This window comes from Cetorhinus maximus, chromosome 13 (genome assembly GCF_964194155.1).
Source record: "Cetorhinus maximus chromosome 13, sCetMax3.hap1.1, whole genome shotgun sequence".
Classification (NCBI taxonomy): domain Eukaryota; kingdom Metazoa; phylum Chordata; class Chondrichthyes; order Lamniformes; family Cetorhinidae; genus Cetorhinus; species Cetorhinus maximus.
The window spans coordinates 65914862-65929458 of record NC_135891.1 but is presented as its reverse complement, the minus strand read 5'-3'; the positions used below and the strand labels follow the sequence as shown (position 1 = coordinate 65929458).

General features: G+C 48.8%; 1 protein-coding gene across 1 annotated transcript in view; it reads left to right on the top strand.

Moving 5' to 3' along the window:
• LOC144689095 (piezo-type mechanosensitive ion channel component 2) overlaps window positions 1-14597 on the top strand; it is a 190222-nt gene that overhangs the window by 57178 nt on the left and 118447 nt on the right. Inside the window, exons 16-19 of the mRNA XM_078556243.1 lie at window positions 6118-6294; window positions 7702-7815; window positions 10055-10255; window positions 13836-14040. Of these exons, the coding sequence (XP_078412369.1) occupies window positions 6118-6294; window positions 7702-7815; window positions 10055-10255; window positions 13836-14040 (697 nt within the window). The remainder of the gene's footprint in view (window positions 1-6117; window positions 6295-7701; window positions 7816-10054; window positions 10256-13835; window positions 14041-14597) is intronic.

The following is a 14597-nucleotide window of genomic DNA, read 5'->3' as shown; positions in this document are numbered from 1 at the left end:
GTACAACACTTCCCCAGGTATAGCTCTTCCCCAGTACACCATTTCCCAGGTACAGCACTTCCCCAGGTTCAGCATTTCCTCAGATACAGCACTTCCCCGGGTAGAGCACTTCCTCAGGTACAGCAATTCCTCGGGAACAGCACCTCCCCAGGTACAACACTTCCCCTGGTACAACACTTCCCCAGGTACAGGTCCTCTTCAGGTACAGCGCTTCCCCAGGGACAACACTTCCCCAGTACAGCATTTATCTGGTACAGCACTTACCCAGTGCAGCAATTACCCAGGAAAGCACTTCACCAGTTACAGCAGCTCCCCAGTACAGCTCTTCATCTAGGTTTAGTTGTTTTCTTGGTACAGCACTTCACCCAGGTCCAGCGCTTCCCCCGGTCGAGGACATCCCCAGGTACAGCACTTGCCCAGGTATGGCACTTCACCCTGCTACAGCACCTCAACCAGGTGCAGCTCTTCCCCTTTCTACAGCTCTTCTCCCAGGTTCAGCATTTCCCCAGTACATCTCTTCCACAGTACAGCTCTTCTCCAGGTACAGCACTTCCCCAGGTACAGCACTTCCCCAGGTACAGCACTTCCCCAGGTACAGCACTTCTCCAGGTACAGCACTTCCCCAGTACAGCTCTTCCCCAGGTACAGCACTTCCCCAGGTACAGCACTTCCCCCGGTACAGCACTTCCCCAGGTACAGCACTTCTCCAGGTACAGCACTTCCCCAGGTACAGCACTTCCCCAGGTACAGCACTTCCCCAGGTACAGCACTTCTCCAGGTTCAGCACTTCCCCAGTACAGCACTTCCCCAGGTACAGCACTTCCCCAGGTACAGCACTTCCCCAGTACAGCACTTCCCCAGGTACAGCACTTCTCCAGGTACAGCACTTCTCCAGGTTCAGCACTTCCCCAGGTACAGCACTTCCCCAGGTACAGCACTTCTCCAGGTTCAGCACTTCCCCAGGTACAGCACTTCTCCAGGTACAGAACTTCCCCAGGTGCTGCACTTCCCCAGGTACTGCACTTCCCCAGGTACTGCACTTCCCCAGGTACAGCACTTCCCCAGGTACTGCACTTCTCCAGGTACAGCACTTCTCCAGGTACAGCACTTCCCCAGGTACAGCACTTCCCCAGTACAGCACTTCCCCAGGTACAACACTTCCCCAGGTACTGCACTTCCCCAGGTACTGCACTTCCCCAGGTACAGCACTTCCCCAGGTACTGCACTTCCCCAGGTACTGCACTTCCCCAGGTACAGCACTTCCCCAGGTACAGCACTTCCCCAGTACAGCACTTCCCCAGGTACAGCACTTCCCCAGGTACAGCACTTCCCCAGGTACTGCACTTCCCCAGGTACAGCACTTCCCCAGGTACAGCACTTCTCCAGTACAGCACTTCCCCAGGTACAACACTTCCCCAGGTACAGCACTTCCCCAGGTACAGCACTTCCCCAGTACAGCACTTCCCCAGGTACAGCACTTCCCCAGGTACAGCACTTCCCCAGGTACTGCACTTCCCCAGGTACAGCACTTCCCCAGGTACAGCACTTCTCCAGTACAGCACTTCCCCAGTACAGCACTTCCCCAGGTACAACACTTCCCCAGGTATAACACTTCCCCAGGTACAGCACTTCCCCAGGTACAGCACTTCCCCAGGTACAGCACTTCCCCAGTACAGCACTTCTCCAGTACAGCACTTCTCCAGGTACAGCTCTTCTCCAGGTACAGCACTTCCCCAGGTACTGCACTTCCCCGGGTACAGCACTTTCCCAGTACAGCACTTCCCCAGGTACAGCACTTCCCCAGTACAGCACTTCCCCAGGTACAGCACTTCCCCAGGTACTGCACTTCCCCAGGTACAGCACTTCCCCAGGTACAGCACTTCTCCAGTACAGCACTTCCCCAGGTACAACACTTCCCCAGGTATAACACTTCCCCAGGTACAGCACTTCCCCAGGTACAGCACTTCCCCAGGTACAGCACTTCCCCAGTACAGCACTTCTCCAGTACAGCACTTCTCCAGGTACAGCTCTTCTCCAGGTACAGCACTTCCCCAGGTACTGCACTTCCCCGGGTACAGCACTTTCCCAGTACAGCACTTCCCCAGGTACAGCACTTCCCCAGTACAGCACTTCCCCAGGTACAGCACTTCCCCAGGTACAGTACTTCTCCAGGTACAGCACTTCTCCAGGTACAGCACTTCTCCAGGTACAGCACTTCCCCAGGTACAGCACTTCTCCAGGTACAGCACTTCCCCAGGTACAGCACTTCTCCAGGTACAGCACTTCCCCAATACAGCACTTCTCCAGGTACAGCACTTCCCCAGGTACAGCACTTCTCCAGTACAGCACTTCCCCAGGTACAGCACTTCCCCAGGTATAACACTTCCCCAGGTACAGCACTTCCCCAGGTACAGCACTTCCCCAGGTACAGCACTTCCCCAGTACAGCACTTCTCCAGTACAGCACTTCTCCAGGTACAGCTCTTCTCCAGGTACAGCACTTCCCCAGGTACTGCACTTCCCCGGGTACAGCACTTTCCCAGTACAGCACTTCCCCAGGTACAGCACTTCCCCAGTACAGCACTTCCCCAGGTACAGCACTTCCCCAGGTACAGTACTTCTCCAGGTACAGCACTTCTCCAGGTACAGCACTTCTCCAGGTACAGCACTTCCCCAGGTACAGCACTTCTCCAAGTACAGCACTTCCCCAGGTACAGCACTTCTCCAGGTACAGCACTTCCCCAGGTACAGCACTTCCCCAATACAGCACTTCTCCAGGTACAGCACTTCCCCAGGTACAGCACTTCCCCAGGTACAGCACTTCCCCAGTACAGCTCTTCTCCAGGTACAGCACTTCTCCAGGTACAGCACTTCCCCAGGTACTGCACTTCCCCAGGTACTGCACTTCCCCGGGTACAGCACTTTCCCAGTACAGCACTTCCCCAGGTACAGCACTTCCCCAGTACAGCACTTCCCCAGGTACAGTACTTCTCCAGGTACTGCACTTGTCCAGGTACAGCACTTCTCCAGGTACAGCTCTTCTCCAGGTACAGCACTTCCCCAGGTACAGCACTTCCCCAGGTACAGCACTTCTCCAGGTTCAGCACTTCCCCAGTACAGCACTTCCCCAGGTACAGCACTTCCCCAGGTACAGCACTTCCCCAGTACAGCACTTCCCCAGGTACAGCACTTCTCCAGGTACAGCACTTCTCCAGGTTCAGCACTTCCCCAGGTACAGCACTTCCCCAGGTACAGCACTTCTCCAGGTTCAGCACTTCCCCAGGTACAGCACTTCTCCAGGTACAGAACTTCCCCAGGTGCTGCACTTCCCCAGGTACTGCACTTCCCCAGGTACTGCACTTCCCCAGGTACAGCACTTCCCCAGGTACTGCACTTCTCCAGGTACAGCACTTCTCCAGGTACAGCACTTCCCCAGGTACAGCACTTCCCCAGTACAGCACTTCCCCAGGTACAACACTTCCCCAGGTACTGCACTTCCCCAGGTACTGCACTTCCCCAGGTACAGCACTTCCCCAGGTACTGCACTTCCCCAGGTACTGCACTTCCCCAGGTACAGCACTTCCCCAGGTACAGCACTTCCCCAGTACAGCACTTCCCCAGGTACAGCACTTCCCCAGGTACAGCACTTCCCCAGGTACTGCACTTCCCCAGGTACAGCACTTCCCCAGGTACAGCACTTCTCCAGTACAGCACTTCCCCAGGTACAACACTTCCCCAGGTACAGCACTTCCCCAGGTACAGCACTTCCCCAGTACAGCACTTCCCCAGGTACAGCACTTCCCCAGGTACAGCACTTCCCCAGGTACTGCACTTCCCCAGGTACAGCACTTCCCCAGGTACAGCACTTCTCCAGTACAGCACTTCCCCAGTACAGCACTTCCCCAGGTACAACACTTCCCCAGGTATAACACTTCCCCAGGTACAGCACTTCCCCAGGTACAGCACTTCCCCAGGTACAGCACTTCCCCAGTACAGCACTTCTCCAGTACAGCACTTCTCCAGGTACAGCTCTTCTCCAGGTACAGCACTTCCCCAGGTACTGCACTTCCCCGGGTACAGCACTTTCCCAGTACAGCACTTCCCCAGGTACAGCACTTCCCCAGTACAGCACTTCCCCAGGTACAGCACTTCCCCAGGTACTGCACTTCCCCAGGTACAGCACTTCCCCAGGTACAGCACTTCTCCAGTACAGCACTTCCCCAGGTACAACACTTCCCCAGGTATAACACTTCCCCAGGTACAGCACTTCCCCAGGTACAGCACTTCCCCAGGTACAGCACTTCCCCAGTACAGCACTTCTCCAGTACAGCACTTCTCCAGGTACAGCTCTTCTCCAGGTACAGCACTTCCCCAGGTACTGCACTTCCCCGGGTACAGCACTTTCCCAGTACAGCACTTCCCCAGGTACAGCACTTCCCCAGTACAGCACTTCCCCAGGTACAGCACTTCCCCAGGTACAGTACTTCTCCAGGTACAGCACTTCTCCAGGTACAGCACTTCTCCAGGTACAGCACTTCCCCAGGTACAGCACTTCTCCAGGTACAGCACTTCCCCAGGTACAGCACTTCTCCAGGTACAGCACTTCCCCAATACAGCACTTCTCCAGGTACAGCACTTCCCCAGGTACAGCACTTCTCCAGTACAGCACTTCCCCAGGTACAGCACTTCCCCAGGTATAACACTTCCCCAGGTACAGCACTTCCCCAGGTACAGCACTTCCCCAGGTACAGCACTTCCCCAGTACAGCACTTCTCCAGTACAGCACTTCTCCAGGTACAGCTCTTCTCCAGGTACAGCACTTCCCCAGGTACTGCACTTCCCCGGGTACAGCACTTTCCCAGTACAGCACTTCCCCAGGTACAGCACTTCCCCAGTACAGCACTTCCCCAGGTACAGCACTTCCCCAGGTACAGTACTTCTCCAGGTACAGCACTTCTCCAGGTACAGCACTTCTCCAGGTACAGCACTTCCCCAGGTACAGCACTTCTCCAAGTACAGCACTTCCCCAGGTACAGCACTTCTCCAGGTACAGCACTTCCCCAGGTACAGCACTTCCCCAATACAGCACTTCTCCAGGTACAGCACTTCCCCAGGTACAGCACTTCCCCAGGTACAGCACTTCCCCAGTACAGCTCTTCTCCAGGTACAGCACTTCTCCAGGTACAGCACTTCCCCAGGTACTGCACTTCCCCAGGTACTGCACTTCCCCGGGTACAGCACTTTCCCAGTACAGCACTTCCCCAGGTACAGCACTTCCCCAGTACAGCACTTCCCCAGGTACAGTACTTCTCCAGGTACTGCACTTGTCCAGGTACAGCACTTCTCCAGGTACAGCTCTTCTCCAGGTACAGCACTTCCCCAGGTACTGCACTTCCCCAGGTACTGCACTTCCCCGGGTACAGCACTTTCCCAGTACAGCACTTCCCCAGGTACAGCACTTCCCCAGTACAGCACTTCCCCAGGTACAGTACTTCTCCAGGTACTGCACTTGTCCAGGTACAGCACTTCCCCAGGTACAGCACTTCCCCAGGTACAGCACTTCCCCAGGTACAGCACTTCTCCAGGTACAGCACTTCCCCAGGTACAGCACTTCCCCAGGTACAGCACTTCCCCAGGTACAACACTTCCCCAGGTACAGCACTTCTCCAGGTACAGCACTTCCCCAGTACAGCACTTCCCCAGGTACAGCACTTCCCCAGGTACAGCACTTCTCCAGGTACAGCACTTCTCCAGGTACTGCACTTGCCCAGGTTCAGCACTTCCACAGTACAGCTCTTCTCCAGGTACTGCACTTCCTTACTGCAAATATTGACTCAAAGCACATTTGGGATGATTGCAGCTGAAACACATCATGTCACATGAAAGCTGCTGGGCGATGGGGAAGCAGCATCCAGTATGGAGCCCCTTCTTGCGGCCCAGTCTACCAATCACACAATCTCCCACAATCAGCCTGCACCTAGAGCCAGATAAGGAAAGCATATTACAATTAGATATCAGGACCTCAGCTGTCTGATTGTTTTCCAGTAGGGAGCATAACATTTAGTTCATTGTGGACTATCTGAAGACTTGTCATTGAGTGTGTTTGAACCTTTTGCAGGTCTCACTGATGAATTACGTTTTCCTTATCCTGTGGGTAATAGCACTGCCCTATTCCTCATTCCGTCCACTGGCCTCCAGCATTTCTACCATGTGGGCCTGCATCATGATTGTCTGTAAAATGATGTACCAGCTCAAGGTTGTGAAGTTATCCAAGTATTCTGCAAACTGCACTCTGGTGAGCAATGGCACAGTTCTGTGTTTCTCTCTTGTGTTGTCGTCAGCATGAATTTGCATTTTTAAAGCACTTTTAATGTTAAAATAAATATCCATATAAGTGGGAAGAGCAATACAAAAAACGTGAGAGAGGTGACCTTCAAGATGGTGAAAAGAATAGGTTTTGAGCAGGTCACTTAAAGACAGGGTGGAATAATGAGGTGGAGGGATTTAGAGTTGTATTAGAGAGAGTAGGACTCAGGTAACTAAAAGCTCTGTACCAATAATGAGGCAAACAGGAGACTTGTGTTAGAGGTCTGAAGAGTGCAGCCTGAGATACGGGACTGCAGAAGGTTAGAGCTAAGAAGGATATAGAATATAAGGCTGTTGATTTGGTGCCTTGGGGTTAGGGTTAGGGTTCAGGGTAGGGGCAAGGAGCAAAAGGAGGTTGGCAAGAATGGGAAGATAGAACTTAATGATGGACAGGATGTGGACAGGGTATTGGCCACATTGGAATTTGTGCAAAGTGAAGCTAAGAAGGAAACATTGGAAAAATTCAATCTGTGGTAAGAATGCTGGAATAGCCTCATTCATTAAATCTCAATAGTGGGTAGTTTTGCTGAACAGCCATGGAATGCGTTCTCATGAGGGTGGTAGTTGGTGACTAGCAGCTCAATTAACCAATGACTGACAGGGAGAGCTGGGGAAGGTCAGAGGTTAAGTTGTTTTCCATTTAGTTGGAAAAGGATGTTTGGATTTGAAAATTCAAGAAAGCGAGGTTTGACCCAGTCAGCTCAGTGAATATATGAAGCTAGACTTGTTTCAGGAGCTGAATTTTTATAGTTTGTTATTTTTGATGTCATGAGAAGCAATCATAATCAAATTGGATTGAATTGAAAATTATGTTCTGTTCCTTTATATATTCCATGCAAAATAAACCAGCTCATTATTTTACAGTTGGCCTCTAGATGATGAAAGGTTACAGAATTCAGTACACACAATGAGGATTTCATTGTTATAGCCCCGTGTCAGATAACAGGGTGGAGTGGGGGGGTGGGGGACGGTGGTGAGTGAGGGAGTGGGGGGATGGGAGCAGGATCTGAATGAAACATGTAAGGGTGGGAAGAGAACTTATTGCTGGTGATGTGGCTATGTTGAGGTAGGTAGCAGTGTATCCAAGTTGTTGGCATTTTTCTCACATGTTTCCCTTCACATCTCACTCCACTCCACCCACTTTCCCTCCCTCACATCTCATTTCATCCTCCTTCTCTCCCTCCCTCCCTCGTATCTCAATTTCCGCTGCTTCCTCACATCTCACACTTAATAAATTGAAATTTACTATTTCTAATTCTGCCATCCCTCACTCTAAACGACTTTTATATTTCTGATCCTAATTTAATATTTGTGTTTTATTTCATTCTGTTTTCAGAATGGAAGCCAGGAGCTGCTTTCCACATCCACCCTGTACGCTGGGCCTATTGACCCTACATATTGGTATGGAGCACTGAAGAAGTGTGAAGATGATGTCTTGCCCTGTCTCAAGGTACAAAACCTCATTAGTTTCAAAAGGCACAGCATATATCTGGGGGAGGGGGGGAGTACTCTACAATTTTATTTTTCCAATAATTTATATTTTTTAATATATTTTTTCTTTTCCCACCTATTTCTATTTTTAAATTTATTCCATCCATTGTTTCATCTCCACCTTTTAGCTTATTTCGATCCTTTGCCCCCACCCCACCCCCACTAGGGCTATCTGTCACTTGCTCGTCCTGCTTTCTACCCTTGTCACCATTAGCACATTCCTTAGCTAATATCACCACCGTCAACACCCCTTTGTCCTTTTGTCTATGACATCTTTGGAAATCTCTTCTTTGCCTCCACTGGCCCTCTATCCAGCTCTACCCATCCCACCCTCCTCAACCAGCTTATATTTCCCCTCATTTCTATATTTCCTCATTCTGATGAAGAGTCATACGGACTCAAAACGTTAACTGCATTCCTCTCCGCAGATGCTGTCAGACCTGCTGAGTTTTTCCAGCTATTTTTATTTTTGCTACAATTTTATATGTGGAATCAACATATCCCATGGAAAATATTCAGTCTCCTCACCTTTTAGATTGCTCTGTGGAGTCACCGATAAGAAGACTCCTCAGGGTGACTCCCAAATATTGCCCAGACTTTAGAGTGAATTGTGAATGAGCTGCTTCTTGGCCCCAGTAGACAGTGGAGTGTGAAGTATGTCCATAATATGCCATTGTGTATCTGGAATCTGCTCAAGCCTCTACCTCCATTGGCCACCAGGGGAAATCTGGCAGCAGTTTTGGAGGCCTCCTTCTTTCTCTTTCCAAGAATGTGAAGCTCTAATAGAGGTATCCCTGGCTCAAACCTAAACTTCATGCTATATTCTGTCTACAGAGTGATAATAGCCAAATCCTCACTTTTATATAAACAATTGTGTGTAACCTCGCAGGGTTGAAAATCAGTGTGTGATGTAACTGTAAAAGGAAGTTTTTTAAAAAATAATTAATAGAGGCAAAGGATTAGTTTATTTTTTCAGGTTTGCTGCGAGCAGACTCTCCATGCACTGTTTACAAAAACCCTAAAGATGCTGCAAAATTTTTTCAACCAAATAAGTACTTTTGAAGCGTAATCACTTTTGTAATGTAGGAAATGGCAGCCAATGCTGTCTGCACAGCAAGATCCCAGAAAAGATAAAAGAGAATACTTGCATTTATATAGCACTGTTCACAACCAGCAGACATCTCAAAGCTCTTTGTAGCCATTGAAGACTTTTGAAGTGAAGTCACTTTTATAATGTAGGAAATACAGCACACAGAAAGAGCCTAAAAACAGTGCTGTGATGATGGCCAGAAAATCTTGATTTTGTGATATTGATTGAGGGATTAATGTTGTCCAGGATACCAGGTTAGACAACCCTCCTATTCTTCAAATAGTGCCATCAACTGCCTCAGCTCTCTACTATCGACATCAATTAGTGTTACAGCTGCAGAAAGCGGGATTTGACCTGGAGCCTGATATTTATAAGCAGTTTATTGACCTGAATAATTTATGAGCAGCTACAATTCTCAGGATTCCCACAAGGACTAATTAAACAAGTGGCTGTAAAAGGAGAGTCCTAGTTAGCAACTAAACATCAGATTAAACTCCAGACCCCAAACCATGATGCACATTGCAATGGACAACCTGGTGGTGTTTACAGATGGACAAACTGGATTACTACAACTTGCTACCAAATCCCTGTCTGTCACCTTCGCTGGCTAGTCAGCAAAGCCCACATCCTGTGATTGAATTTGTAAAAAAATGAACTCCACCGTTGCCTGTTCTGAACTAACTGGGCTGTTTCAGTCACCTGTATCCCTACCTGAGACAAGCTCCCTTGACATTGTCTATTCAGCACTTACCTGGTTTCCCTCAACTTCCTACTCCATTACCTCTGCGTGTGGAGAAAGCTATTCTAGCTGTTTCTATTCTCCGGATGTGCCCAAACCATCGCAATCTTCTTTCTGGGACATCCTTTGTGAGAGTTATTCCTTCTCTAGGTCATGCTCTTATAATATCATTCCTGATTTTTAAATCCTGGATACTTACAATATTCTTCTTAACCAATTTATCTCCATTGTGAGAATTAATTAGATGGATTAACTCAATGGAAATAGGTTCTTAATTAAATCTATAGACTGTTTTGGAGAAGTACAGCTGGAAAGTAACCAACCCTTCATAAGCCCTCCATTAACCACATTGCATCTTGTTCTCTTTAGAACCACTTGATTATCCTGGGTTTGCTGGCATGCGAAGTGACTATTTATCGCCACCAACAGTATTATAGGCTCCATAATGGGCTCAAGACACCTTTAACGGGAACCTTACTTGACAATATCACACGACTGCATTTGGACAATGGACTGCTGAACTGCATCAAATACTTCACAAACTATTTCTTCTACAAGTTTGGATTGGAGGTACAGTTGCCCTGTGCAAGGTTTTTAGTTTCTCAATGTTTCATTTCTTTTTATTTGGCAAGTTAGAGAACTCAAATTAACAGTATTGTATTCCTTGTTAGCATAAGGTTGTCGATTACTTTGACACAAAGTTAAGAAAAAATATAACGTTGTATAATAATTTTGTCGTTGGACTAGTATTCCAGAGAATGTGATTTCAAATCCCACCAAGGCATTTTGAGAATTTGAATTCTGTTTGTAAAAACTACTTAAATAAAAAAAACTGGTTGCAGTAATGGTGATCATGAAGCTGCCAGATTGTCATAAAAAACTAATTGGTTCGCTATCTTCTTTATGGAAGGAAAGCTGATATCCTTACCTGGTCAGGCTTATATATGAATCCAGTCCCACACCAATGTGGTTGATTCATAACTATCCTCTGAAGTGGTCTAGATGACCACTCAGTTGTAACAAATCACTACTGGCAGCTCAAAAAAGAAGGCACAGCATCACCTTCTCACACCATCACCTTCACACACCATCACCTTCTCACACCATCACCTTCTCACACCATCACCTTCTCACACCATCACCTTCACACACCATCACCTTCTCACACCATCACCTTCTCACACCATCACCTTCTCACACCATCACCTTCACACACCATCACCTTCACACACCATCACCTTCACACACCATCACCTTCTCACAGCATCACCTTCACACACCATCACCTTCTCACACCATCACCTTCTCACACCATCACCTTCTCACACCATCACCTTCTCACACCATCACCTTCTCACACCATCACCTTCTCACACCATCACCTTCACACACCATCACCTTCACACACCATCACCTTCACACACCATCACCTCACAGCATCACCTTCACACACCATCACCTTCTCACACCATCACCTTCTCACACCATCACCTTCTCACACCATCACCTTCTCACACCATCACCTTCTCACACCATCACCTTCTCACACCATCACCTTCACACACCATCACCTTCACACACCATCACCTTCACACACCATCACCTTCTCACACCATCACCTTCTCACACCATCACCTTCTCACACCATCACCTTCTCACACCATCACCTTCTCACACCATCACCTTCTCACACCATCACCTTCTCACACCATCACCTTCTCACACCATCACCTTCTCACACCATCACCTTCTCACACCATCACCTTCTCACACCATCACCTCACACCATCACCTTCTCACACCATCACCTTCTCACACCAACACCTTCACACACCATCACCTTCTCACAGCAATACCAGTGTCTATTCATCAGCTCTTACTGGATAACACTGTTTTATGGGATAGGTGTTCTAGTGTAGGTTGGACAGGAATTACAGGATACTTGCAGCTGCTACTTTGGGGACACTCTACAGCTTGATTGTTGCTGTAGAATGCAGTCAAAGCAGCACAAGTTAGATAGGCTGGGAAGTGTGGGGAAGGTGGTGAGTGGAAGAGTGTGGGGAAGGCGGTGAGTGGGAGAGTGTGGGGTAGGTGGTGAGTGGGAGAGTGTGGGGTAGGTGGTGAGTGGGAGAGTGTGGGGAAGGCGGTGAGTGGGAGAGCGTGGGGAAGGTGGTGGGCTGAAAGCTGGAGATGGTGCCAGGTAATGCGAAGATTCAGGTCACATTCCATTTCCAGATAGAGAGAGCCATAGGGCGGATTTGTCCCAGATTTGCATTAAGTGTGGTAGTGGGCAGGTAAAGGGACATTTTACCCACTGGTCATGTTGGTGGCTTTTCACACCATATCATCCGCTTCCCACCTCATTAATTATGCAGCCACAGGAAACATGCTGTCTCGCTGGCAGGCAGCCTCTGAATTCCCCGCCACACTGTTACCTCACCGTTTCATCACTCCGGGGCCCATATCTAAACTGCAGCCGCACACACAGTTCTCAATGTTTGCAGCTCAGGACTGCTCCAGTGAAGACATGGCCCTGAAAGCTAAGATAAGTTCCGTGACCGTCACTGAAATGCCTTTAGGAGGCCCATCGTGATGTCCTCTACCCCCGCTCTGACCGCAGGAGGTCCAGCAATCTCACCACTCCAGCTTGGGAGGTGGTGACAGTGGTGGTCAGTGCCAATGCTACACAGAAGAGGTTGGCCATCCAGTGCAGAAAGAGGGTGAATGATCTCATCTGTGCCGCCAGGGTAAGGCAACCGTCTCTTCACACTCACAAGATCATCACGCATTCACTGGTATCTCACTCACTGCCAGCTCAAGGGGCATCACCACTCACTCTCTCACACACGCCCTCACATCTCCATCTAGCCTCATCTCTGGAAACTGCCTCCTCAGCTCTCACCCTCTTGAAGCCACTTACACAGATCAATATGTGCCCCCCACACACACCCTGGGATACCCCCCTTCCCCAGTAATACCCTAGCCCTGCAGCCTCTTCCCTTGCCTGAGGCCACTTCTTCCCCTTCCCCAAACAAGCCCTAGCCCTGCAGCCGTTGAAAATCCACTCCCGCTTTATGGCTGGTCTGGTAGGTAGAGACTTGCCCGTGAGCACCACTAAAGATGATGTGGTGCTGTCTATGAAGCCTGGCACTGATAACTGCGGGTGCTGCCCGAAACAAGGTAGGCAAACAAACCTTGAAGCCCCAAGCAATGTGCAGCCCGCCAGGTGCATGTCGCTCAAGTACAGTTGTGAAACACGTTGGTGTGCAATCACGCCAATGTGCCCAGATGATCCAGCGTCAGGGGATGATTCTGGCATGCAGGGATTATAATTATATGCAGATATATTAAAATGGCTTTCCCAACGTCCGGCAGTGGGAAATGCAGCCCACTATTGACGGTGGAGCGGATGATCATAAACTGGTTTCACGACGTTGTGAAATCGATTTTTGGCCTTTCCACTATATTATCCGCTCACACCAGCCATGATGCCTGACAGCAATGGGGACCAAAAAGTTCATAGAGTCATTTAAGGCACAGAAGGAGGCCATTCAGCCCATTAAGAGCTTTTGCAGCAACAAAAACAGAAAATGCTGGAAAAACCCAACAGGTCTAGCAGCACCTGTGGAGAGAGAAACAGAGTTAACGATTCAAGTCCGTATGACCCTTCTTCAGACTCTCTGAAGGAGGGTCATACGGACTCGAAACATTAACTTTGTTTCTCTCTCCACAGGTGCTGCTAAACCAGCTGAGTTTTTCCAGCATTTTTTGTTTTTGTTTCAGATTTCCAGCATCCGCTAGTTTTGCTTTTATCTAAGAGCTTTTACAGTTTGTTATATAAATCAATTTTGGCATGAAGCCCTTATTGAAGTGGGTTTGGTCTAAAAAACGCTATGAATTAGTGAACATCTCCAGACTTGGAGTCCAATGGAACCTCCACTTGATGATACGAGCAGGTTAAAATTATTGAGCACTACATTAGAACCCAGACACTGGTTTGGAATGAAGCTTTTTTAATTGTCAATAGGGAATCTATGTTTGTGTGAGTAATAATGCAGGATGTTACAGGTCAATGCAAAACATAATGCCAACGTGAAGACTGGTGTGCAAAAGGCATCAGCACATTAACCATTTGTTCCTTACTTCTCAGGTCTGCTTCATGACAGCCATCAACCTTATTGGACAGCGCATGGATTTGTACTCTGCGATTCACGCCTTGTGGTTGACAGCTGTTCTCTGCCGGCGCCGAAGAAAGGCCATCGCTGAGATATGGCCCAAATACTGCTGCTTCATCACCTGCATCATTCCCTTCCAGTATTTGCTGTGTATCGGGATCCCTCCATCTCTCTGCAAAGGTGCATCCTCAAACCACTGGAATAATGCTCCAGCCTACTGTAAATTCATCAATCATTTTCCCTCCAATCACTGTGTGTAGTGAGATTAGAAAGACACTGTAAAAGCAGTGCCAACACTCACTGCTGTGTATCCTGTTCACATTTACACTTGTGTTTAACTCCATGGAGCCAGAGGCCACACCTGTTGTGCTGAGGCGAGTTGGCATTATTGGATGTGGAGGCCTAGGGTTGCCAACCTCCAGGATTGGCCTGAAGTCTCCAGGAATTGAAGATCAATCTCCAGGACACTGTTGTGCAGCCCTAGAGAAATATCATCGGGACATTCTCTGGTTTTCTTTGTCATTTTTTTTGAATATTTCTCTTTACCAGATGTAAAAATATTGAAAATGGGGGGACAAAGGCTGTTTGGCTGATTGTCAAGCGTTATCCAATTGGGTAATGAGTCTTTTTGCTTTCCAATTGGTGTAGGAAGGCAATGCGTCACAAGGGTGAGTGTGTTGGCTGACTATTAGCTGGACTGTGGGGGCAAGTCATGTGATACAACCTCCAGGAATACA